At 39.2% G+C, this 26,962-nt stretch overlaps 1 protein-coding gene across 1 annotated transcript in view; it reads right to left on the reverse strand.

The window, feature by feature from the left end:
• LOC117810667 (CUB and sushi domain-containing protein 1-like) overlaps positions 1–26,962 on the reverse strand; it is a 605,880-nt gene that overhangs the window by 184,397 nt on the left and 394,521 nt on the right. The window contains 3 exon segments of the mRNA XM_034680592.1: positions 3,059–3,180; positions 13,209–13,333; positions 16,540–16,621. Of these exon segments, the coding sequence (XP_034536483.1) occupies positions 3,059–3,180; positions 13,209–13,333; positions 16,540–16,621 (329 nt within the window).

The following is a 26,962-nucleotide window of genomic DNA, read 5'->3' on the forward strand; positions in this document are numbered from 1 at the left end:
TTAGCAGAAGCTGACACGTACCCTCCATTCGACTAAATTTTACACATTGATGCCACACCTTGTAGCGACACTCCTCACTCACTAAGAAGTGCTTTAGCTATTAATCAAGGGCAGGGCTGTGAATAGAAGTGGGCCTGCAATGCAGAGGCTGGCTGAGTGTTACTTTTTTGCAAAATACAGGAAAAGACGAAAAAACTATTATTCTTTTTTGAACAATACAAAGAAAATAAACTCTAGTGGTTAGAGGCTAAAACCGTAATGTTGGAAAATAATAACTAATACATTAATATTTTAAGGCCTCCATCAGTCTTGTTTCCTTTGGATCATCTTAATGTTACCCTGACAAATACACCCCTGAATATAAGGCTCTTACTCATATTTTTGTGCTGATGACGTACCATATTCCTAAGTGTTTGTACTCTGTTTTGTTGCCTGTAAATGTAATAACAGTGCACTTTGCAACAACAATAAAAAATAAAAGGAAAAAAAAACACACTAAGCAGAAGCACGGTTGCTGTTGGCAAACTCCAGTAACCTTTTTCTCTACATTGAGGTCAGAGTGACACAGAGGAGAGAACACAAAGGGCCTTTCTGTACCCTTTTCCCTCTCCTTTTTACATATTTTTGCCGTCTCTCTTCCATTGTATCCGACTTTTCCTCCACCCTCAGTGTGTAGACATAATTTCCATCCGTCTTTAAAGAAAACTTCAATGTCACATGTCAAGTACCTGCTTGGACATTCAGTCTTTTCTTCAGTTCTCTCTTTTCCTGGAGCTTGCCTTTTAATCATGAAGTAGCTAGCTGAATATTCAGCCCCATTTTTCCTCCTCTACCTCTCTCTATATTTTTCTCTGTAGCTTTCAATGAGCTCAGTGCCATCCTGCTCCATTTTTTTGCTCTACCCCTTTTCTCTACTCTAGCCGTCTTCAAGCTTAACATTTTAGACAAATCAAAGTGAAAGGAGCAAAGAAGATGATAGAAGGAGGGAATATACGAGAAGAAAGCAGTGCTGCAGCGTAGGTGAGGAGAAAGGACTGGAGAATAAAGAGAAGGTAAAATGAGAGGTAAGGGAAGAAGGAGAGGGAAGAGAAAGTGTAGAGAGCAGAGAGGAGCTAGGAGAAAGAAGAGCAGATATGTGAGGAGACATGAAGAAGATAATACCACAAAAAAACCTGTAGATAGAGATATTTGAAGTGTTGTAGTGTGGGTAAATGAATTATTCATAGCTATACAACAATGGCTTAACAAAAAAAGTTGTCTTCAAAAAATTGGGGGTGGTGTGGTGTTGACCATGAGATCTCAGCATGGAAATATAGTTCTGTAAGCAAGCAAGAACACAAAACAGAAGCCTGAAACAACAATCCTTCAACTTTCTAACACTGGACCACGTAAGAGAACATTCGATATGTGCGGTCATGGTTTCTTACAACTTTTTCTTCTGCAGGCCATGCTCTCTTTTATGCCTCTCCTGTTAGTCTCTCTGCATTTTAAAACCTCCATTTACCATAGGAAGGCTCTGAATGCAGTGAAGTCCTGACTCACTGTCTTTAAGTTGTACACTCACAACTGGGATTTTTGGCATAAGAAAGCAAAGACAACTGAAAATAAATGACCCAATCTTAACCTTCATCTTTGCACAATTTCAGCCACTTGGCAAAGATCTTCTAAATACATACAGTAGCTTAAATAATCTACGAGTACAAACAGGTTTGGACTCTTTTGAGGAGGAAAGTGTATCTCTCAATATTCTCAGGATATTCTGAATATTCAGTATTACTGACCAATAGAGTTAAAGTACCAACCTCATAGATCGGTAAATACTTGATATCAAAGATAACAAATCAAGTACTGCCAACAACCTGTGACATTAAAAAAAATGTAACTTGTCTCAAAAGTCATGCATTAGTATGATAACAGTGCTACATAATGCAGTAAGTGATGCATGGAACTATAAGATACAGATCATTGACTGTATGAAATAATGGGCTCACAAAAAATGAAGCCAAAAACATTTAGTGCTCCCCCTACTGACTGGCTAAAGTATGGGTCATGAAGACCACCACCTACCTGTCAACAGATGGGACAGTGGCAAACAATAGAACTAAAATACATGTCAGATAGATATTCTCAAGCATGGTTTATGTCACAGCAAGTTAGTTCTTATTGATTAATTTCCAAATATTCTCTGGTTTAGAAGATAAGGGATGGTCAAAAGCCTATTTCCTATTCATTTAAACAGAAATTCTGATTTTGACTACCCCTACAGTCTTAGGTAAAAAAAAAAAACAACACAAAAGCGCCCTGGAAACCTGGTTTTCAGATTTTTGCTTACATTAGCAGAACTAGCACCACCAGCTCTCAGTCCTCCTTGCAGATCACTGTTAACATGCCTTTGCTCGTTACATTTTGCTCTGGTCCAGTGGTTAAATCCCAGTTTCACCAGACACAGCCTACACACAACTTCATCACCATTCTGTAGATGGAGATGCCAAGTGCTACGAGATGCCATCCGTCATCCGTGCTTCTTTACATGCGGGTAATAGAGCATTATGGCATTATGGCAGTAGCCCTTAACTGGAGCGACAGCCCTGGCTAATGGCTGGTGGCTGTGCTACAGCTTAGGGCAACATTTTAGGCCAACAACAATATAAATGTCAAAACTTGTTTATTTGACAAGTAATTCTGGTGCTGACTGGTGAGGAAGATAACGACTCATTATTTGGTTTACTAAACGTGCACATCCCTACTTTCCATCACCAAGATGTCTGCTTCAAACTGACTCAATACTCTGTTACACTGTGATCAACCTGCTGTTTTGTCAGTGCGTTAAATGTGTGTTTTGGTTAGCATAAGGATCTCAACGTCAATACTTTGGCTCCACAAGCCAAATCCCAACCATACCCCAGATGTCATCACACAGAGGGGTATTTTGGTATCACTTTTGTGCAGTGGGAAGTGTAGAAGCATATAGATATTTTCTCATTGTCAGGTTATAAAGATTTATTTTCTTTATTTTTATATGAAAAAGGGGAGAACAAAATAATGAAAATAAGCTCACCTTCCCAGAGTCCATTGCAGTGATGACCCACACACAGTGTGCGTTGTTCTCATATTGCACGGGGTAGTTAGGAGAAGTTATGACCCCTTTGGGCCCCCTTAGGTTGCTGCCACAGGTACGTGCTACAGAGGAAGACAGAGAGAGACAGAGTGACACAGAGTTTTTACATAAAAAGTTATGGGGTGATCAAATTACCCTCAGAGATTTCAAATGACTTCTTACCTAAGGAACAGAAAAGAAATGAGTAGAGGGTGTGACAGGGAGAGAGCTAATTATCGAAGACCAATCTTCAGTGTAACCACAACTTCAAGTGTGGTTTGTGGGCACAGAAATGGCTGCTACGACTAATTCTTACCCATTCTACTTCTACATGAACATCATACTTTTTATTTTAAACTTATTTGCACGCCATAAACTGTTGAATTTGTTGAGTGAGCCTTTGCCTTATTTACAGGTCAACAGTAAAACATAGTAGCTGTGACTGTGACAGCACATCCGTGGATAAAATATGAAACACTTGCTCTTCTAGTGGGTTCTGTTTATTCATTGTGTCTTTATTATTACAAAGAAATGATTTGTTTTTGTTGTTTCTTCACTAGAGTCATGTTCCCATAATAGTTTTCACTGTCACTCTCACTATTGGAAATGAGAGATTATAATTAGCTTATTATTTTCCATGCATTAAAGTGCATTGCAATGAACAGCTACAGTATGTACAGAGATAGAAATAGCTCTTCAAACTGTCAAATTCCACCCCACTGCAATTGTACTGACAGTTTCAATTAAAATAGAACATTAATATATCTTACTAGATAATTTTTGACAGCTGAATTGACTTGCAAAATTGTTTCATATCAACATTGCAGAGAGCAGCAGACACTATTGTTTGATTATAAGAAGAGGATCAACATGTAACAAAAGGATAATCATAAGTTCCGCAAATTTGTGATTGTATGATGCTGCCTTTCAGAAAATGTTTGAATTGGATACAAACACACAAAAATACATTCTTTGGTATGAGCAGAAAACTCAAAGTCTTGTGGGAGAAAGACTTTCTTTCATTTGTTTGATGATCTGGATATATTTCTGTGTTGGAGAAAGCAAAGACATTTGTGAGTGTTTGCTGCCAACATGAGTTGTATCAGCTATGATCTTGAGGGGTGGTTTGGGGTTGGGTTACAGAAACAAATAACTGCATGGTCATATTTCGGCCTTTGGGTTCAACATACTGTTTGAGGATGAGTTTTAAATTCATTCAGTCAATAATGACCCCTGGAGCAGTGCTGGGGAGTAATGAACTGTATCTAATTTCACCATAATGATTCAAATGGTTAGATTACCCTAGAGCCATTTTTTCAGTAGATAACTGCTGAAATGACACACTTTTGAGTCATAAAGGATTGATTTTATTTTATTTCTATCCTTTCTACCCACTGTAATTGAACCTCTACTGACACCATCTTTTTTATCCTGACAACACTGAAGACATGCCAAGGAACCACATTTGTCAGGCAGCCAACACCACACACTTGACCTTTGTGTAGTGCATGTGGAAAATGGCAGGTGTTGCATGGTGTGCTCAAACAGGGACAGTCAGATCATGGATAAAAAACATTTCTCATCTCAGCCTGAGGAAGAATTGTGATGGCTTTACTCAGGCCAATGAACATGTCAGCACTTTTTAGAAATCAAAGAAACAACTGAGTGGCCATTTTTTCTAGCGTGTAAAAAAAGGCATTTTGCTACAGTTTTCACATGTCAGCTGAGAATTTGGTCGCTTATTAAGTAAGAAGTTATCTTTTTAGAAGAAGTATGATTGATACAACGTTTATTTCTCCATTGAACTGCAGTTCAACTCCTTCCAGTGTGGAATAATTGATAGATTCAAAAGCTATCCTTTCTAGGTACACAAACAGACACTATCAAAACAAATAGACAAAACAGCAGATACAAGAAGTACACTCCGGGATAAAGTCAAATGTCAGAATCTCCTCCAAAAACTGGAGGCGTCTCTCCGAAAGTATGTTCCAATAATACTCAACACATTTTTCAAGAGTTGCATAATGGCAGTCTGTTAGCCTGAAGCTGTTTTCATCATGAGGGCTGATCATACTGCTTATTTTTTTTTATTTTTTATTTTTTTTCAGTATTCTATCCACTCAGTTTAAAATACCATTACAATGTATGACAAGAGACAAGATGGTCATCTTGTTTTAACTACTGACCAACAGGCTGGCTGGCTAACATTAGCATACCCATTGAGCCATTAGCATAGCGAACAAAATGTTTTTTTCCACCTCAGGCTTTTGAGTTCACTTAGCTACAGTATGTACCAAAACCTTAACGTGTTTGATAAAACAGGAACCTGGGCAGTCCACTTTAAGGATATAGCTGTATTCTTCTCTGGACATTGGGAGCACGATTTAAAAGCAAGGCCAAAATGGGATCCTGATGAGAACATCTCTGATAACTTTTAAAATGCATTTTCTGATGCGTTCACTGCAGATCATGTGACTGATATTCTATAAATAGGATGTCGGCTTTTGGGAGAACTATCTGCAATAATTTGGTGAACATTTATGGCACAAATAACATCTTTCTGGTTAGTTTAAATGCATATGGTATGTATCATTATGTACTTGTCATGTTTTTCCACACTCTCACATATGATTCAGTATAGCATCTGATGAATTCTATTTATTATTTTCCTGTGCTCCTATTCATTTGTTGAAGGAGCTTTACCTGCTGTTAAATTGTGTTATCATATAAGAAGGGCACAAGGACTGATCTATTCATTCATATAAGTGCTTTGGAAACATTTACCCCAAAAGGATACTCCTCTGCAGCTAAAACTTTCAGTATCTTTGCTCCTGGAAAGGCAGCAGATTCTTGTTATCAGCAGCAGTTTTTATTATTATCTTCCTAGTGCTTTATTCTATTCATATTGATTTTGTCCTGTGTGATGTTCAAAGTACTATTTCTTGTCTTGATTACCTCATAAAATCAACCGGGTGTTATTGCCTTAAAGGGGTATTTAAAAAAAGGTAAAAGTTCTGTTCCAACACGCCTCTCTTGAGCAATAATAAATGGCTTACTTGACATTTTCAGTCAGTTTTTGGTCAACATGCACTTTCATATTGCAGACTGAGTTTTATCTGGTCATATATTTGCATTTTTATCTTCCATAATCAGTCCGCTGGAGGCCAGCACCACCTTTAGAGGCCAATGACACACAGGCAAAAGCATTGAGAGATGAGAGAAAATATAAGCATAATACAAAATAATAGTGGGGTTGAGGTCTGAGTGACATTGGTGGGAATGGTAAGAAAGTTTGCAAATAAACACAGGATGAGAGAGAAAGTAAAGAGACATAAGAGGTTTTCATGAGAGGTTAGAAAGACAGTAAAACAGAGGCAGTGAATAATAAGAAAGAGACTATAAAATACAACAAGAACAAGGGCAAGAGAGAAATAATGAAAGGAGAGAGACAGAAAAGAGAGAGAGAGAGACAGGGGGGGGCAAAAGAGAGAGTAAATGAATGAGAAGGAGAAAGAAAAAGGTAAAAGAGAGGAAAAGAGAAGTCAAAAAAGGGAAAACACAAGGGGAGAGAGATGAGAGGGAAGAGAAAGAGAGGAGAGAGGGAAGCGAGAGAAGAGAGATGGAAGAGGGATAGAACATAAAGGAGAGGGAGGAAAGAGACAAAGAGAGAGACACAAGAGGATAGGGAAGAGAGAGAGAGAGAGAGAGAGAAATGAGGAGAGGGAGGATAGAGAGCAAGAAAGAGAAACAGATAGAGATATGAGAGGGACAGAGACAGGAAGAGAGGGAAGAGAGACAGACAAATAAAGAGTGTGAGACAGGTAGAAAGGAAAGAGAGGTAAGGGGAGAGGGAAGAGATACGGGAGAGAGGGGAGAAAAGGGAGAGAAAAGGGGAAAGGGGGAGAGAGAGACAAGAAAGTGAGAGAGGAGAGAGACAAGGGAGAGGGTGAGAGAATCGGGAGAGAGGCAAGGGGAGAGGGATACAGGGAGAACGAGGGGAGAGACATACAGGGTAAGAGATACAGGGAGACAGCGAGGGGGGGGCAAAGAGAGAGGAGGAGGACCTTAGATGACTGATCTGCCTGTTAATTAGAAAAGAGAGCTGAAACACACTGTGATACACACAGGTATACACTACACACACACACACACACACACACACACACACACACACACACACACACACACACACACACACACACACACACACACACACACGTACACGGACACACAGAAACAGAGACAGGCTTCTAATTAACATTAAAGTCTCAGCAGAGAATGAGAGCCGCTCATGGGTTTAAATCCCATGAGACTGATCACAAAGATTAAAAAAGCACATCAGAGCTACAGCACAGGGATTTTTAACCTGTGCCTGCCTACTTGTTTGTTTGTAACAACCTATTAAGGACGTTGGATGAAGAGGTCTGTTCATGTAAGACCATTGAATTAATAACTGTAAATTAAGGGATGGACCCTCAGGGAACTCTACATACAGGATGCAGAATTTATTGCAACACCCCTGCAGCATTTCCATTACCTTTTGTTCTCTTCCTTGCTCCGTCTTTTTTTTTGCATTTCTGAAAGTATACCTCTCACTGATACATCCTACCATACATTGAGAAAAATATCCCCAGAAATTAGTCAACCAAATGTCATAGAATGTTTCATTTAAAGCTAAAATGAAATGAACCACTTGTATTCTGATTTTCTCTCTGTTTAACCCTGTCAGTAGATTCAAAGACTGACTTCTATGGCAAACAACAAAATGTCACAAATTATCTGCAACTCTAAACTTTTTAATTAACAATAATGGACATGTGATGTGTTTTAGGTGTCTAGATTGTGCTTAATTCCCAACGACCAGTCACTTGCTAATTTTGTTTGTGTGACTAAAAATAGGCTTAAAAGAGCTACAAGACTTCAAAATTAGAAGAAAAAAATCTGTGATTTTAACTCTGAGTTTCCCCTCTTGAAAAATTAACTGGATCAAATTCACCTCAGTAAAACAAAAGAATAATTAATCCATGAAATGAAGAACAGTAAAAAAAAAAAAAGAGCATTTCAGATAAACTGTGCTAAAAGGCTAATTGTGAAAATCACCCACAAGCCCTCCTGTCTCTCTCACTCTGTCACTCTCCCTCCTCTTTACTGTCTCTTACTGACAAGAGCAGCCAGTATCATGGAGTCAGGCAGCTTTTTGCAGTCACAGACAAACACACGCACACACACAAAACCACACACATGTAAAAAATAATACAATGTGACAAGGACCCTATAGTATGTGTCTGAGCGCTGGGACTGCCTGCCTGTCAAACACAAACAGTTCAAGGCGAATACTGTTCCAGCAATGGAGTATTTGGCATTGTCCTTTGGACACTTGCTGTCAATGTTAGTGTGTGTAAGTGCACACACACTTGAGTGTGTATGCTAGCTGTCTATCTTTTCATTGTGGAGCAATAAACCCAACAGGGTATTGTCAGTAAACATGTGGGCACTGAGAGCTACTGCATCATTGCTCTGCCACTCACACACTTATTTAGTAAGTCACTCAGTCAGAAAGTCACAAAGTGAAGCAGGGTTTTAACAACTGAGCAACAGAAATGTAAATCAAATAAATCCAAGTCATATCATTGACAGTGCTCATAAAATTACAATTTTAAGGTATTTCTATTACTTAACCCCAACAGTAAACATAAACTTAAGACCTTGTAAGTATGTTTGTTGCTTGTGACTTTGAAACAACAGTCTGAGGAGCTCACTGTCACATTCAGAATAAGGTTACTGTTATTTTTTAACCTTGAATTGTCATCAACCAATCACCTGAACAACAAACACTGAAAATAACCTAATCTTATTTGCACATGTTGTTCTTGTACATTTGTGGAAGCTGGTGTGACATAAATTATATACTTTGGACCTCCTTGACCTCTAAGTGGTTAACTGGATGTAAAGCGGATCATCAGGACTGATGGTTTGGCTCGTGTCTCCTCCTTACAACAGGCTACAGTGGTATTGAAAACAACAATGAATGCTATATGATCAGGACAGAATCTTGATTGTTTTCTCTACCAACATCCTACGGAGCCCCTAAAGTGACATGTGCAGAAATTTTTTTTTGGAAAGTATCTCGTGCGCACCAGATACTTTCTCGCTAGCACCAGATACTTTCTCGTGAGCACCAGATACTTTCTCGTGAGCACCAGATACTTTCTCGTGAGCACCAGATACTTTCTCGTGCGCACGAGAAAGTTTGACGTGCGCACGAGATACTTTCTCGTGCGCACGAGATACCAAGTTAGCACTGGAGATCAACCAGTTTCGATCTAAAAATGACAGTACAGCAGTTAGTTGAGCTTTATTTCAACCTTGGGCTGCCTTGTATCTTGTTACATTTATATACGGACTGTTCAGTCTGCATTTACGAACTGTTTGTAATTTGTGAACCTCACTGCATTTGTGAATGGAATTTTTGAGACTGCAGGGCAATGTCTGTAACCAATCAGATGTCTCACTCCTATGCAGCCAATCATAGTGTAGATTCCAGGGTATGTGGTTGTGAAGCGATCCCTTTAGCCATGCCCGAGACCAGAGCGCACCGAGACCAGAGCGCACCGAGACCAGAGCAGCGCACCGAGACCAGAGCGCACCGAGACCAGAGCGCACCGAGACCAGAGCGCACAGAGACCAAGACTAGTCGATATCATCCCGCATTTAGGCAGTTATTTAATGAGGACTATGTTTGATTTTTGTTACAATGGGTAGCCTATCTGCTGACGTCTCTGCAAACGTTTTATCCTCAGCCCGTTACTGTATTATTGATCAGTCTGACGTTCGTTTACCTGCATATGAAAAGTGCTATAATTCCTTTAATTTGAACATTATACTGAAGAACTGATTTAGCTAGTCTTTGGTAGTCTTTGGTAGTCTTTGGCAAATCAAAGTGAACTTATTTTTATTGATCAGATATTATCTGTGGCAATAATACTGTTAAATGTGGTCACTAGATGGCGCCCTTGCTCTTTGTATTGTACTGTTCTGTCAAAGGTTACACTGTGCGTGAAGATGTGACGTCATCACACAGTATTTGCGCCCTGTTATGTTAATGAAGAGGAGAGCAGGAGATTATGTTTTATGCCAGGATATTAATGATGAAACCTCCTGTACGGCCTCAATAAATATGTCAAAGTCTAAAAAGTAGAGACTGACTCAAGCTTTGCTTATTCTCCACAGCAAGAAGACACCTGCGCACTCCAGTGCTTTACAAATACATTGAGCAATTTCCTAATCCGTGTTCTATTAGCTTTGATATACCAGCAGTGTAAAACGGACTTCAGCAAATCTGGACCAAGCATAAAACATCATCATGGTGTTAACATAATGGGTTAAAGGAATTAAAGCACTTTTCATATGCAGGTAAACGAACGTCAGACTGATCAATAATACAGTAACGGGGTGAGGATAAAACGTTTGCAGATAGGCTACCCATTGTAACAAAGGACCAAACATAGTCCTCATTAAATAACTGCCTAAATGCGGGATGATATCGACTAGTCTTGGTCTCAGTGCGCTCTGGTCTTGGTGCGTTCTGGTCTCGGTGCGCTCTGGTCTCGGTGCGTTCTGGTCTCGGTGCGTTCCGGTCTCGGTGCGCTCTGGTCTCGGTGCGTTCTGGTCTCGGTGCGCTCTGGTCTCGGTGCGTTCTGGTCTCGATGCGCTCTGGTCTCGGGCATGGCTAAAGGGATCGCTTCACAACCACATACCCTGGAATCTACACGATGATTGGCTGATACTTTCTCGTGAGCACCAGATACTTTCTCGTGCTCACGAGAAAGTATCTGGTGCGCACGAGAAAGTATCTCGTGCGCACGAGATACTTTCCCAAAAAAGATTTCTGCACATGTCACTTTAGGGGCTCCGTAAACATCAGTGTATTGATGTAAAAAAAAAAAAAAAAAGGCACTGCTGTCAGGAAAAATGTGCAGTTTATGGAAAACACTCATTGCTTAATACAGTATGAACCTCCCTCTTTAAATTAGTCCTGAGCTGTGTTGGACTAAAGTTTTAGATTGTCAAAGTGCATCTGTTTTTGTTTTCTTCATGTGTAAGGCAATTCAGGCTTTCTATAGTAGACGTAGACAAGAGCCTTAGTCATGTATGGCTGCTTCAGATCATTGATGAAATAAAATACCCTCCTTTAGAGCTGCTCCTAACCTGTTTTCTGTGCATTTGTTGGGTTGTTTGGCCTTTAGGGTAACATTTCTCTGTGACATAGTTTGTTATGGTAAGTGATTCCCTCCTGTGTGTGAGTCAAAGACAAGTAGGAGGAGGACGCAATACAGAGGAAGTTTTTCACGGGGTTGTAGAATTACAGTAGTCAGCAGAACGTGTCCAGATAAACTCTGGTTTGTGCACAGTGTTTGTAAAAAGGGCTGTATATTTTTATTGCTTCACTGATGACTAGAGCACCTGTTTTAGGTAGTCTTACCGCGACCATTCATCCTGTTAGTTAGCCCACTGGGCTGGCAAAAGTTAAATGAACCACAATCAAACCAACCTCCCAACCACCTTACCCTTGAAATACATCGTACAAAAAAGTGGGATCATCGTAAATTCAGCTTTAGTAATTGAATTGTCTGCAAAGTGAGTGTACTCTTCTCGACTGAGGTCAGCCACGCACTCACAACTACAGCGCCATGGGGATGAAAGGTGGAGAGACACAGTGATTGTCCTGAACAAAGTGGCTCAAAAGTAGACTAAGTTAACCACCAATTGAATGAGTTCTGACACTAATTTAAAGAGAATGGTTAAAAATACAACTGTCATTGAACAACTGTCAAGCAGCCATGAAATATGGTGTCACATAGTTTCTTGTAATGATCTTTATGCTCTCACAGATGACAAGAACATAAAGACCATCTTAAAATGCGTGTGAGAGCATGTTACAAGACAAAAATAGAACAAAGATAAGCCCATTAGCAGGGCTGTCACCCCTTTTATAGAATACACATGAATGTAATTTATATGGTATTTAAATACTTGGTGGTTAATTTACACATGTGATCACACTCTATATGTTAAAATTTGAAAAGGTAATCACAAAAGTTCAAAATGACAAAACAATATTTTGAATTCAAGGGTCTAAGTTTTGAAAAGTGTGAATGTGGGGGATCTTAAATATGGGCAAGTACAATGACTTCCCTTTTTGCATAACATAAAAGGTTAGGCAATCTTTATCCACTATGTTTGAATTTATGATTTAAAACCTTTCAGACTTAAAATGACAAAACTAAACTAAAGTTTCAAAACATAGTAAACAAGAAAGAATCACACAAGACACAACCATTAGTTTCAATCTTTTCATAAATACTAATTGTCACCTTCCATCTTTACATTTGTGCACCATTTCTAATGTGTAAACATTGGTCAACATCTGTCTTGACCCTCCTGTTTTTTTTCCGGGTCAGATTGAACCATTTCAAAGTTCAAAGTAAAAAAAAAATGTTAAAAGTGATTTTTCGGTATGAAACTTCTTCTGCTTGGCTTAATTAGCGTAATCAACATATAAAATAAAAATGGTTAATTTCACATACTTGTAACACCCCCTGCATGTTTTTGTTACATAGATACTTTTATTGGGTCAACTTGACCCAGTAGTCAAAGTGGAGGCTAAAAGGGGTCAGGAGTGTCAAATACTAGTTGTTTCTTTGCAACTGTGTTTCATTTAAAAAAAAAAATGTATTGGGACTCTTTGGGTTCTGACACTTTTGGATAATACGCCCCAGTTCAAGTTGACCCAGGAACATTATTGCTGTTCCTGAGAAACGAACATAACAGGAGGGTTAACTTATTCAGATTAACAAGAAGTCAGCGTCAGCCCATGAGAATGCAATGTGAAAATGTAGTCACTTATTGACTTGTTTATACAGCCAAATAAGTATAACCTATTTCAAACAAAATTGAAGCTGATGTAAACTGACACCAACCAGCAGATATGTGCTCTGCCTGTCCTCGCGCTGTCAGCTGACGTAAAAGCATTGTATGAAATGTCTCTATCTCTAATGCACACCTGACAGGTCATAACAGGTTTCAGGAGGAAAGGACAGGTGAAACTTACTTCTGCAGATGGGCCTGTGGTCACTCCAGGCTGCCAGTGTGTCAGTGACTCGTTGACAGGTGATACTTTTAGAACCTTGTAGTACATAGCTGTCATCACAGCTGAACTGGACGCTGGAGCCAACTCTATAAAAAGGGACACAGAAGCAGCAACACTTGTCAAAAGTGGCAGAAACAGAAACTTTGATTCAATGTCAGAGTGCTTTAAAAAAAAAAGTTGTGGTCAGGCGGGATCTTGTTACTTGTAGAGACCAACTATATCCCTGCTTTCATACTGGACCCTTCAAGAAAAAAAAACTGTTAAGTTGATTATACCAAGAATGTTATATGTTATTTCATCAATGATGCAGTAGCTTCTAAATCCCTAGATCATCCATAACTTCTCTCTCTCTCTGTGATAAATTGTGCATTTCTGAACTCATCTCATTTTTCAGTTGTCTGTTTATCTTCATAACTCTTCTCCGCTTCTCTCTCATCATTCTCCTCCTTGTTTTGTCATTCCCTCCAACACCCCGTCGCCTGACACGTGAGTGGGACATTCAGCCATCTAAGTGGAAGTCTGCATGGTGTCTTGTCTGTGAAGCTTAATGTCCCCTCCCTGCTGATGTTCACCACAGTCTACCACCTGGCCAAACATTCGCTGTGTAGGATTTCTGGTTGTTCAGCAGCTCCACCCTGTTGTTAAATGCTGTAGAGTGGTACAGTGCAGCCAAGTCTCTGCTCGAGCCTTTGTCACGGAGAGTTGGGTTTTTCACTCTAGAGCCTCAGCTACTTCGGCAATGCAGATGGCACAAAAAAGAACACGTTGCCTCTCATTGTGAAGTTTACAATTAAAGTAAAGAAAACTCTGTATTTATGGCTACATCCTTTAAAAGAACTAAAAGCTTTCCTGTGAACTGTATATGTGCCATCTTGCACATCTGTACTGCCCATCAGTGAAAAATTGTTTTCCCTACAGCTATGTTTTCTCTCCATTCCTCCTCTTTTGCTCCACCAAGGTATGATGCTGCTCCAGCTCTTGCATCGCTGTGCTTAATGATGATTGGATGCAAACCTGAAACAAACACACACACACACACACACACACACACACACACACACACACACACACACACACACACACACACAAACACACACACCAAACACACCCTTGCAAACATGCATGCACACTCGCATAACGCTCGCATACAAACCCAAACACAGAGGTAATGACCTTTCACTAACTCAGACAACTCCCCCAATGGTTCTGCAGAGTCTGTGCACTCAGAGATGCTAATGGTAAAGAAAAGCACCAGGAGCTGGAGATAAAAAAAAACATGATTATCCTTTAAAAAGTTTTCTGGCCTGCAGATATTCTCGGGAAAAGGTAAAACTGTAATGCCCATCTTGATTCCCTCATAAACATGAGGGGAACATAAGAACAATTTAGCTGCCGCTGATGCTAAGTGGATGAGTCTTAGGGAGAGGTGATTATTTCATAATTGCTCACTCCTGATTAAATGAAATTATGTCTCCCCATCTACTGATAAAATGAGAGACACCATGCAGTGAATCATTTTAAAATCCCTACCAAGTCCTTTTTTTGCTGCCAAGACCCTGCTTCCCCTACATTCAATTTCATTCCCTGTGGATGTCACCCATATTAGGGACTTTTAAAAACCAGAAGGTGATCAGTAATGCAACTGGTAGACACCAATGGTTAACAGGATAAGAGATTATGATGATTGTTAAAATGAAAATTACCTGATTGATACAATTCAGCAAGACAGTCTCAGCCTTTGTTGGCTGGTGATAATGGCAGTTTCGATCATGGACTTAATAACTTGTTGCTCTCTGAATAAAGGTTTTGAAGCCCATCGATGACAGTCACCATGTTGGAATGCCAACACAACCTAGCTTTTGATCAACCTAAACCCAGGTAAAGAGATGGGGTCGAGACAGAGTTTTAGTCCCATCAACATCAACATAGTGACTTGTGATATAACAGAAAAGGGCCCTTCATTTGTCTATCAAAGTAAAAAAAAAAAAGTTTCATTTATTCAGGTTAAACCCCACCTGATGTTAAGACCTTAAATTGGAAATATCACTTCTTATACTTGACGACTTTTAACATTTTTTAGATAGTGGTGAATAATCTCACTTAACATTAAATACACTGTGTCAGTAAGGCATTATGGGACTCAGTTTGAAAGCTAGCACAAATCCAGTAATTTCATATGAGTCTGGAGACTAATGAATCCATTGATGTCAAGTATGTTAAGCTAGCTAACTTGGAATTGTGCCAGATATCGCTTCAAAATTATTGGTCTTTACAGTGAGGTAATATCTTTTTTAAAATCTTTTTTAAATCTAAATTGCTGGTGTTAGCTTAAAGCAGTATTTTGAGTTACACACACCTTTCCTTCAAAAGGAACTAGTCAAAAGCCTTTTATCTGCCACTTGTTTCCTTTCTGTCTTTGTAATTTCTTGTTGTCATTGTTTTTAAATCACAAACTTATTTAAAGGACCGTCAAGGCAACATCATTCACTTCACCCTGAAGACTGTGTCAGAACAATCCTGTCAAGTCAACGGGGGCCTGAACCATTTGGATTTAGTAGAGGTAAGAGGGGCCTCTACGAAACATTATTTCCAGGAAGAGACTGAGTCTCTGTCCATTTCATTACACAGTTTCAGTTTCCTAAAGATATTAATAACTAATTCTAAAAAGTGAACACATAAATAAATATACTTCAGGTCCATCAAGGACCCTGGGTAGTCAGTCCCACTTTTCTCCTCACTACAAGCTCAAACATGAGGAGTCATCAGATCAAGAATAACCTCATCAAGCTTCAGTCCCCCACTGCATCCACTCTCCATCTTGCACGGTGCACAGTCAAGTATTTTGCTGAGCCAAGAAAGGTTGGAGGAGAACCAAAACAACAAGTGATCTTGCTTTTAGTGTAAAAAGAGTGCATGTTTTCACAGCACAACTCCACCTCTGCAAGGCTTGGCACTTACAGTTAAGTGTCAGTAATCGGCCCCTCCTGAATACCACCTGTCATGGGCTGGCTAAACTGTTGTGACTTCACAATCAAAGAACACAGCACTTAAATTGAGCATGCATCCTTCTTTTTATGTGTCAGTAGAATGACCGCATTGCTTTTTCTAGGCTTGTAAATATGACCTTAGGCAGGTTTAAACATTTAAATGAGATCATTTATAGAACAATATTGTTTGAAACTCATAAACATAACATTCTCTGGACATAGGATCAAATGCTTTTAAAATATACAGAGTTGATTTGACTAAGAGTAAAAGGAACAGTTTAGTCTGGAATTAAGAGAGAACTTACTGGAAAGCAGAGCCCATCCTCTTTCCGTTTTCTGGTACTCCAGGATCTGGACAAACGTCACCAGCAAGGCCGCTTTGACTCACTGCAAAAAAAGGAAATTAATATGGTGAGCAGCGTTCGTCTCTTCTAAGGGGAACTTTCTAGAACTATATTTCCCCACTCTTTAGGTAGGCCTTTATCTAGTAATTGCTGAAGGAATGTGCAGCATCATATTGCAAACAGATACATCATTTGACCAAGTGTCACATCAATATTTGCAATGATGTAAAAGTTAAAACTCTGGCAGGAGGAAATATCCCTTACAATCCACAACATGAGCAACCACACACCTTTTGAATGTCCCATTAAAATATATATCCTTGGCTGACTCAGCATCATGTTTGATTCAAATACAAGCCTCAGAATAACAATATGGATTTTTTCTGTTTGTTTTTATTTTCAACTTGACAAATATGGTAAAGGAATAAAAGGTTTGAAGATGAAAAGTCTTTTTATTTAAGAGCAGAAATTGACACCCTTGTCATGACTTTTGAAATATCTGTCTATGGAGATCATCCGACATAAAACAAACAAGTCTTCACCATCTCTGTGTTTTTTTTCCTGCCTTAAAAGAAAAAAAGAAGCAGCTCTAATTTAATTTGACACTGAATGTGAACAAAGCTGGACAATTCTACCACAATATTTATGAATAGGCCTTTTAAACAGCAGATATTCAGACACGTCCAATCAGGAAACACACAGGTGTTACACATAACATTAAAAATGTCTCTATGCTATTCTATTCAGAAATGCCTTTTAAACAGCACATATTTGGAGCACAGGTGAAACAAATTTTAGCAACTGTGGCTCAGTCCCATCAAGAGTGCAGTAAGCTGTGACAGAGAGTCAGCACACACAATCACAGCACCCCTGGAGCAAGATCGCTTTAATAGAATACAGTCATTTTTTGTTTTGTCATTACACCTGTGCTATGTTACAAGTCAACATACCTGCTGTGTAATTAAAAAAGGGTCTAAAGGGAAGCTCTTGTCCTCTTTTGTCAATTAGCACTGTATTATATGTACTGTATATGCTTACAAACAATTGATTCTTTCTAAAGTTCAAAGTTTAAAACAAGTAATAAATAATAAATAAATAAGACTTTAGCTGTAATCGATTACAGCTAAAGTCTTCTCTCAGTAATGTTATTAGGAACAACTCCTGATAACCCCCATATTCCTTTACAATAACTTTTAAGACCATAGATAAAAAAACATGCTTCTTTACATCATTTAATTTAAAACACATATTTTTCATGTACTTCCCTTTTCTCTTAAGGCATGCTATCAACATATATGTTGAAGTTAAGCACAAACCTAGTACAGCAGCAGCAAATCATAGCAAATAAGATCAAGGTGCATGTAAAAGCTGTCTGTAGTAAGGTGTTCCTGCGTTACAAAACATAATATGGACAGCTCTCAGACTGAGCTAAAACAATAGATATTTGCAATTTTTTGAAAGGTCAAAGGACAAAGTAGCCATCATTCTAAATTATTGAACTGTACATCAGTTCATATAATCTTATGATATTTAAGTTGCATTTTTTGTTTCTGTTTCAAATGTATGGCCCCTGGACTCAAACAGATGATGATTTTCTATAGTGACAATTTAAAGTACTAACAAAGGGAAATGTTTTACCTTAAAGAAAACTACTCGCATCCTGTTGCAACACAGTCCAAATATGTCATTGTAACAATAAATCCTGCCTCTGACAAGGCAAATAGCTGCTCATAGATTGGGATTTCGGGGTTGCAACTGGGGTGGTCAGATGGATTTCAAGGAGGCCTGTGCCACCCCTCAGGCCATGCCCCTGGGTGTCAGACCAGATGACTGACAGCATGCCGAATGGAAAGCCTTTTTTTTTTTTTTCTTACTTTTTAGACATTTTCACAGTGAATGATATTTTTGACTGTTCAAAGACAGCAAGAGAACATTTGTTTAACAGAAAAAACTACCTGCACATGCTGGGAGAGGTCAGCAGAGAGACAAGAGGTCACACTTTGTGATATTGAATGCAGGACACTTAAACACAATAAATGGCTTCTTTTGAAGTTATTATATCATAGGTTAAGGAACATTGTCTGTGTGTACTTCTATGAGCCTGCCTAACTCCTTCTTTTCTATTTGTCTCAGTTCTCAAGTCCCTCACCGCCAAACACCACTACTTCACTCCACTTCCCTCATACAGGAACCCACATGGATGCTGAACCAAAAGCATCTCAATACATTCCCTTGGGTCTCAACATCCCAGTTCTTGACAGTTCAGGCTACTTCATCGCTCTTTAACCTGACCCTTCTCGTCCCTCTCTACCTCGACCCAGATTGAGCCAACCCTATCTCGGCTCCAACTGATCCCACCCTACCTCGACCCAGATTGAGCCAACCCTATCTCGGCTCCAACTGATCCCACCCTACCTCGACCCCCATTGATCCCACCGACCTCTTCTACCGTTCATCCCACCCTACCTCGACCCCTGTCCATCCGACCTTACCTTGACTCCCATTCATACCACCCTAACTTGACCCTACTTCGACTCTGGTTCATACCAACCTTGACCCCGGTTCATACCACCTTACACTGGCCCTACCTCGACCCTTGTTCATCCCACCCTACCTTGCCTCCAGTTCATCCCACCCTACCTCGATCCTTTGGCATATGTCAAATAAACTTTTGATATACTGTACAATGACGTGGTCTTTTTTGTGAAGTTAATTTATGAAAGGTTTTGTTTTCTGCACCCTGTAAAGGTATTTATTTCCTAATCTAATAACATCAGGGTATGATGAAACGGAACAGTCTTGTAAAATAATACCTCTTACAAACTTCAACCTTCAACCTGACTGAAAGTCCATTGCTTCAGTACACTTCATTCACGCACAGTCTTACAGTAACAATTTTCAAAATGTTACGTACCAGTGCTTATCTAAACATGCAAAACATGTCATAAAGATTTAATAAAACCTTCAGGGAGAAATGTAAGTGATAAAGGATTAGAGAGTTACTCCAAACACCAATACAAGCAGAGTTTTAATGAAGAGAACTGTCCTCAGTTTCACATTTCTTATCTTATTCCGTTCTACTTTTCTCATCTATCTGTGTGATCTGTTCCCAAAAACAAAACACAACACATGACATTTTTTGTCCAGCCTGTGTTTGGGATCTTGCATTCGACTTTGCTCTGGCTGGGAGCATCTGCTGCAGGCCTAAAACGTAATGTAAATGTAAATGAGAGGAGACAACATGACAGAAACCAGTTTAGACCAGCTCTGTCTTAATGGAGCTCTGTGGATGAATAACTGTGGTTAGCATAAAACGAAAAAAAAAATAGGGGAAGAAGAAGTAAAATGTAGATGGTGGGAATGCTAAAAACGGACAACAATAGCACAAATAGAAAAGGAGAATTTCCTGAAAAGCAACAGAACATGACCTGGAGAAAGAGCAAATCTGACCTCTTAACATCTCTCTTTTGCTTTCCGCCCATCTTTCCTGTATATTTCTCTCCTACATCTCTCTTCAGGTCTTCTTCATCTGCCTCTGCACCCACCCACTCCTCTCCACTTTTGTATTCCAGGCCTGCTCAGCCCTCTATTTCTCCCTCTCTCATGCATTAACTGCAATTTATAAAAGGCTGCCGAAGTTTTGTGCATCCTGGCATAAAAGATGGATGAATGATTTGCCGCATTTGTGTGATTGTGTTATGAGTGTATCGAGGCTGTGTATGCGTGTTTGTGTGAGATATGATGCAAACAGAACAAGCTGTCTCCTTGCTCTGCTCTGTTTCTGATGTTCTGTCCAAAAATCTGCACACAAACACACTTTCTATGTTGCGCTCTCTCATCCCTCGCTCTCTCACTCTTAGTGAAATGGCTTTCATTGGCATCAAATACAAAGGTTCATACTGCCGAAACAAATCCAGCTCATGCAAACAACATGAGATTGTTATAGGAGGGAGGAAAAAAAACTGCTGTCAAATTTCTCTGCTGGGCTCATGTCAGAAATCCTCAAACTGACTTAATCCTGAATTTGCACTTAAAAGGCCATTCAAAATTTAAACACAAGCTTATGATGCAAATGTCATTTATATACCATCAAAGAGCCTCAAGCAAACCTTTAATCTCTACAACTCAACTTTTAGGGAATTTGTAAAAAGTGATTGAATTTGTTGGGGGTTCATCTGTCTGTTTGACATTTTTTACAGCTGCAACAGATCTCCACTTTCTTCAGCTGCCCAGTCAAGTTTTAGATCTGTAAATAACTCTATTTTTCCAGCAATTTGTCCAAAAACAGTCTCCATACACTCATTCATATAAGAGTAAATAATAACTCCATGACCTTTGCAATGCACCATTGCAAGCCTTTTCAGGGGTAGATTAATACTCTGGAAGGGTGTATTTAAAGACAATTTTAACAGGTGCTTGACCATTAAATAAATATTTTTAAACCTGGTGGCAATAAAGAGGCTATCCCCTTTCACACATGAGCTCCTGACATTTTCTTCAATATTTCAGGACTTTTTAGGCCCTGATATTTTCAGGAACTTGCAGTTCACACATACACATTGCATTTGGAGATGTACCTGTGTCAGCCATGCTCTCATACAAGACTTAATTTGGTATAGGTTTAGGCTCTGGTGGATGAGAGAGGGAATCTCCATATGAGATTGCAAACCATAATTAATGATGAAAGAGAGAGGTTCTATACTTTCCACCTGTTAATGCACTGATTGAGGAGTGATGTCTCATGTTAAATATAAACCTTCTGGGGCGCATTTGGCCTTGCGGTCTAAGCGTGCACCCCATATACAGAGGATAGTCCTCGTCAGAACGGTCGCAGGTTCCCCTCCCGGCCTCTATTTGCTGCATGTCTTCCACCATTCACTACTCCCCACATTGTATGCCTCTCTCCAGCTTTCCAATCCAATAAAGGAAAAAATCCCCAAAACATAACTTTAAATTTATATATATATATATTTATATTTATACATATGAACCTTCTCATAATGCTGCTTTTTATTCGTTTATTTGCAGATGGTTGCTCCAGATGTCATTCTGCACTCTTAGTTTTAGATCAATGCCAAATGTTACATCATAATGAGGCCTGTTCCACACAGGGGTCACCTGATCAATTCTGTCTGGAAATCAGACACATTCAGGCTGAGAAAACGAGATAATAGAATTAAAAGGAAGTAAGGTGGGCAAATAAAAGTGATTTATAAACACACATTAGAATACGTTTGAGGGAAAGGCACTATTAATATATATGAAGTAACAAAATATAGTATATGTATTCCATATAGTAATAAAATACGGTAATGCATATCAATACCCCTGCCATGGCTACAGATCCCGTTTCATTCTGAGGGAAACACAGCTACTTCATGTAAAAGGATATTTCATAATACAAACACAACAGTAGATGACAGAGTTCAGATAAGTGTGTCGAGCAGCTGAGATTACAACGCAGCTGAACTCCTTTCATGTTGAACTTTGTCATCACCTGGGGTGAAAGATTCAATGATGTGCTTTCAAATACAATGAATTTATGTCTCTTTTACGTTTTATTTATTATCCTATTCAGAAGCACAGAGGGAAATAACTGTATTTGTAAATAGTGAAAATAATCTTACTATAGGTACATTAATGGTTAAGAGCTGAAGTATCTTATGTTTATTCTGAAGGTTCAGTGTCTGTTTGGATGTTTCCAGCAATACTTTTATACTGCAGAGTAGGGAATTTAATGGAAAAAATGTCTCCACTCAAAATGCTTTAGTGTCTCAGAAAACACGATAAAGCTCATGAAACAAAGCCATTTTCAATATGCATATAAAGTTTTATGTCTTTCCCGTTGTCAGCTTCATTTTTTTCTTTGTTATAAGAATGCTGTTGTTGACTTTCCCAGGAGAAACAGTTAAAAACCACTGGCTCGAGGAATTGTAGAAATGTGGTAAATGTCTGGCTCAGAGGGCAATGTAAAGACAGATAAACACAAAACACATTTGCATTGAGAATACAAAGTGGTGAAGCACAAACCTAAAGTTATTATAGCGGCTGACGGATGAACCATGAAAACGAAAAAACACGGTCAAAGAGTTGATGAAAGGAGGTGCACAGAAAAAGAGAGAGGCAGGGGGAGCGTGGGAAAGTATGCTTGTGTGTGTGTGTGTGTGTGTGTGTGTGTGTGTGTGTGTGTGTGTGTGTGTGTGTGTGTGTGTGTGTGTGTGTGTGTGTGTGTGTGTGTGTGTGTGTTTCTGTCTGTATGTGTAATCAGCTGACATGTGTTTCAGGTAAGAGCTTTCGAGGTGCTCTTCAGATGCTCACTGGATGAAGAGAGAGTTCAGTTTTGTTGATATGGCCTCTTCCGTAGCTCTCCTCCGTCTCCTCCTGTGGCCTCTTATCCACTCTGCCCCCCCCTCCCCCCTCTCTCTCTCTCTCTCTATCTCTTTCTCTCTCCCCCACCTTCTTACACTTACAGGTCAATCAAAACAGGGAGTGTATCATTTTGTTGAGCCCCCCACACAAATAAGTTAACCTGCTGAGTCAGAGTGATCAAAAAATAATATCCTGATGGTTACAGACCGCATTATCGTGAGGTTCGTCCAAATCTAATTAGCTGTGAAGCTTCACTGTCGTGTAATTTCAAAGTTTTAAGTGCTCACATCACTCTCATTTGAGTAGACTTCTGCCCAGCACCACTTTGCCTAACAGTCCTGAAGAAAACACTGATTATAAATCACGCTCTCACAATGATGATTCATTATATTTCTAGGTCATTGTCTTGGGAATAAAGCTCCTCAAACAGAATCTTTCAGCTTCTCTATAATTATGACACATCATCAGCGGTAAGCTAATGTTACCACTGAGAGAGGCTAACTGCAAGATGGGCTGCTTTTATTTTAATCACATCACATTGTTCCAGTTAGCACTCTTACTTTATATATTTGTCTTTAATTATCTCTAAAACTGCTGTCTGTCTCTGGGTCTTTTTATAGCTCTCACGTAAGATTCTTATCAAAAGTCACAAACAGAAATTAGAATTGACGGATCCCAAACTGATTTAAACTCGCTCCCACGTGTTTCTGTCTATTACAGTGAGCTTTAATATAAGCTGCAGGCTGTAACACACAGTCTTTTAGATTATGATTCATAAGCACTCCATTCTCTAGATGGGTGAAACTCATTATCATCAGTCTCTGGCTCTTTGTAATGATTATATATTGCACAAAGACCGCACATTATCTGCCATACAGCTATAATATCACTGCTGGGAGTCGTACTGTGTAAAGAAGTGTTGTTCAAAGACTGGTTCGGGACTAGAAGTGGACCTTGGCCTGACTTTTTTAATGTTTTAATGATCCCAGCCTGATGGCCTATCTGCACTACGTTGGGTTAACCTCACTGAGCTTTCAGTCCAATGTGAGAGCCCACAATTATTCAGTTTTGGTCTCTGTGATGAAAAATGCCAGTTTGTTTTAATGAGCATGAGTCCCATGGAGAGAGAAAACTAAATTTTCTCATTTAGGTCCAGGGCTGCAAAAGCTTTAGGGATCCCTGAACTGCACAGTTAACAGTCATTATCATCATTATTTAGCTTTGCATTGTGATAACATTTAACAAAGCCTGTTCTCTACAGTTCTTTACAAGTGGGATAGCAGCTTTGGATGGTATTTAAACATATTTGCAAGAACCATCAATGGTTGCTGTGAGATTACTCAAGCATCATGATCAAATTCATGCAGGAGAATGTGCAGATTAATCTGGACCCCTGGAGCAAGAATGTGCTGCCTGTTATGAGGTGAACTGACTTCTTGCAGCATCACAGATTGAACCTTTACTTCTGTCTTTCTCTGTGGACTTCGCAGTATCTCCTATCTCTTTGCTGAACTTTTCCTGTACATGTCAACCCATACTGTCTTTTAACAGTCAACATGTCACTCATTTTTTCATGGAAGGCTGATTCTGCAGAATGCAGTTGGTCTTAACCGCATGAATCAATGCAGCATCTGGTTGAGTTTCCTATCTCGAGTCCTGTGCTTACTTCATGCGCCACCTTCAGTTTTGCAGATCATGGCCTAATTTTTTTGTGTCTCCCATCTTATTTCTGCTATTCTTGTCCGATTTTTCATAATCTTTTTTTTTCGTAAACAAACGGGTCAAATTTACAGGACTTCTTTCTGTGCATTGCTATGATTAGAGTTAGTCCTCAAGAGTCTGTGATTACAGAAGCATCCCAATCAACAGTCTGTTCTTCATAACAATGGTCTGCTATCAAGGAAAAGTGGACTGTTGCTATGAACTGTTGCTTCACCAATCTGAATCAAGATCTTATCACAGCTGGGTAATAATGTTAAATATTACTTTTACCTGCACCTGTGAATCTGAATGTAATGGGCAGTACTACACTTTCATTGTCATCATGCACAATTTTGTTACCATCTACTTATCCACTTCAAACATTTTGTATTGCCTCCTTTCATCACTGTCATTGGTACTATCTATGAAATACACCAACTTTTTACATGTTTTAAATTATATTGTGCTTTTGATTTTTCTTGATTGGGGTACCTGTAGAGTCAGCCATCTCTCAATCAGAAAGGTTGCAGTTTTAATCCCAGCTCCCAGAGCCACATACTGAAGTGTCAAAGGGCAAGACATTGAACCCCCCTTCCATCTTAATGATGGAGTCAGGGGTTCATGAGAGTGTATGAATGGGATTGGTTAATATTGATGGTACAGCATCCTCTGTCATTAGTGTATGAATGAGTGAATGTGTTAAGTAGTGTAAAAGTGCTTTGAGTGGGCGGAAAGACCAGAAAAGTGCTAAATAATTACATGCCCATTCATAGGTAATGGATTCTTTGCTTTTAAGCCTTAAACAATTTATATTTATCATTTCACTTCTATCACCTGGCTTTCTTACTTATTACCAGACGGTGTGAAATTCTTGATTCTAAATGGTCAAACCCCATCACAACAGTGAAAAAATCTTAACAGAATAGCAATGCCAAGGGCAACTTGATAACACATCATATCACATCAATTCACTTTAAGGAGTGCAGCACATTTCACCTCTACCTGTTGATACTGTGGCAGAAATGTTAGTTGCCGTTTCAGGCTGGTCTTGAGAGTCTGGATATAGCGACAGTTAGCAGAAAAGATGTGACAGCAGCCTGAAGATCTTGTGAACCCCAACCATGTCTGATAGGGAAAAATGGAGTAGGAACTGACCTGCAATCCAGGCAATGGAAGCAGAGCTGGTGTATACATCTCCAACTTGCTGATCACTACAAAGTAACTTAAACCATAACTGGCAGTGAATCAGGGTTACAAGTTGGAACATTTGCCTCATTTATGTTTAAAGGTGTGTCAACTGCAAAGCTCTAAGAAGTAGGACAGCTGAATGAGGACAGAAATGTTACAAAAATCCTCTTGCCGAAGTCCCGCTCCTCTTGTCTAATGTCCCCTCAATAGAAATGTTTAGTTTCATGTGTATTGAAAAATGATAACTTTGTTATGAGATGAAATGTTCCATTGCAATGGAAACACTACCAAGCAAGGAATCTGAGGGGTTATCTTTTTCTTTAGCTGTGTAGTCAAATCACCACCCTGCCAGTATCCTAATTTGCACAACCACCTGTTCACTATACATTATTCCTTACATAATTGATGCTGTGTTGTATAACTGCTATTTTGGAATAATTATTTCTTATCTCACTCCAACTTGTCTGCAGCAGCACAGGCATTAAAAATTAAAAAGTTAAAGTCAGTTGTGTTGCTGCTGGTCATGTTTACTTTTGTTGGTCATTTGAAGGCATCAGTATTAATTTCAGTCTGTTTCATAACCAGATGAAAACTCCTCACAGGGGTTTAAAGTTTTGTATTCCTCTAAGAGGCCCGCAGAAAATCACATTTCTAAGGCAATAATAAAACTTTAAAAAATGTATGTCTCTATCAGCTGGTAAAAAAAACCTTGCTAAACCTCTATAATAAGAGATAAACATCTCATCAATATGAGTCTGTTAGCTGTCCCTTTGGCCTCAGCGGACACTCAGACAAAACTCAAGTAGAAATAACTTATTCCCTTTATGTGCCTGTCTATGTTCTGTATGTGCATGCTTCATGTAGTAGAGGAAAACCCTAATTGTTTGCCTGTGTGTGCATGTGTGTTGACCTCTTCACCAACCTCTGTATCATTGATATATAAGAGGAGTATATATATATATATATATATATATATATATATATATATATATATATATATATATATATATATATATATGTATATAAGCCACTGATTTGCCTCGGGGAGTGCTCACATATGTACTTTAACACTCTGCACACAGCAGCCCAGCTTTAATTTAAATTACTGCAACACACGAAGAAGCCT

Source organism: Notolabrus celidotus, chromosome 3 (assembly GCF_009762535.1).
Source record: "Notolabrus celidotus isolate fNotCel1 chromosome 3, fNotCel1.pri, whole genome shotgun sequence".
In the NCBI taxonomy this organism is placed as follows: domain Eukaryota; kingdom Metazoa; phylum Chordata; class Actinopteri; order Labriformes; family Labridae; genus Notolabrus; species Notolabrus celidotus.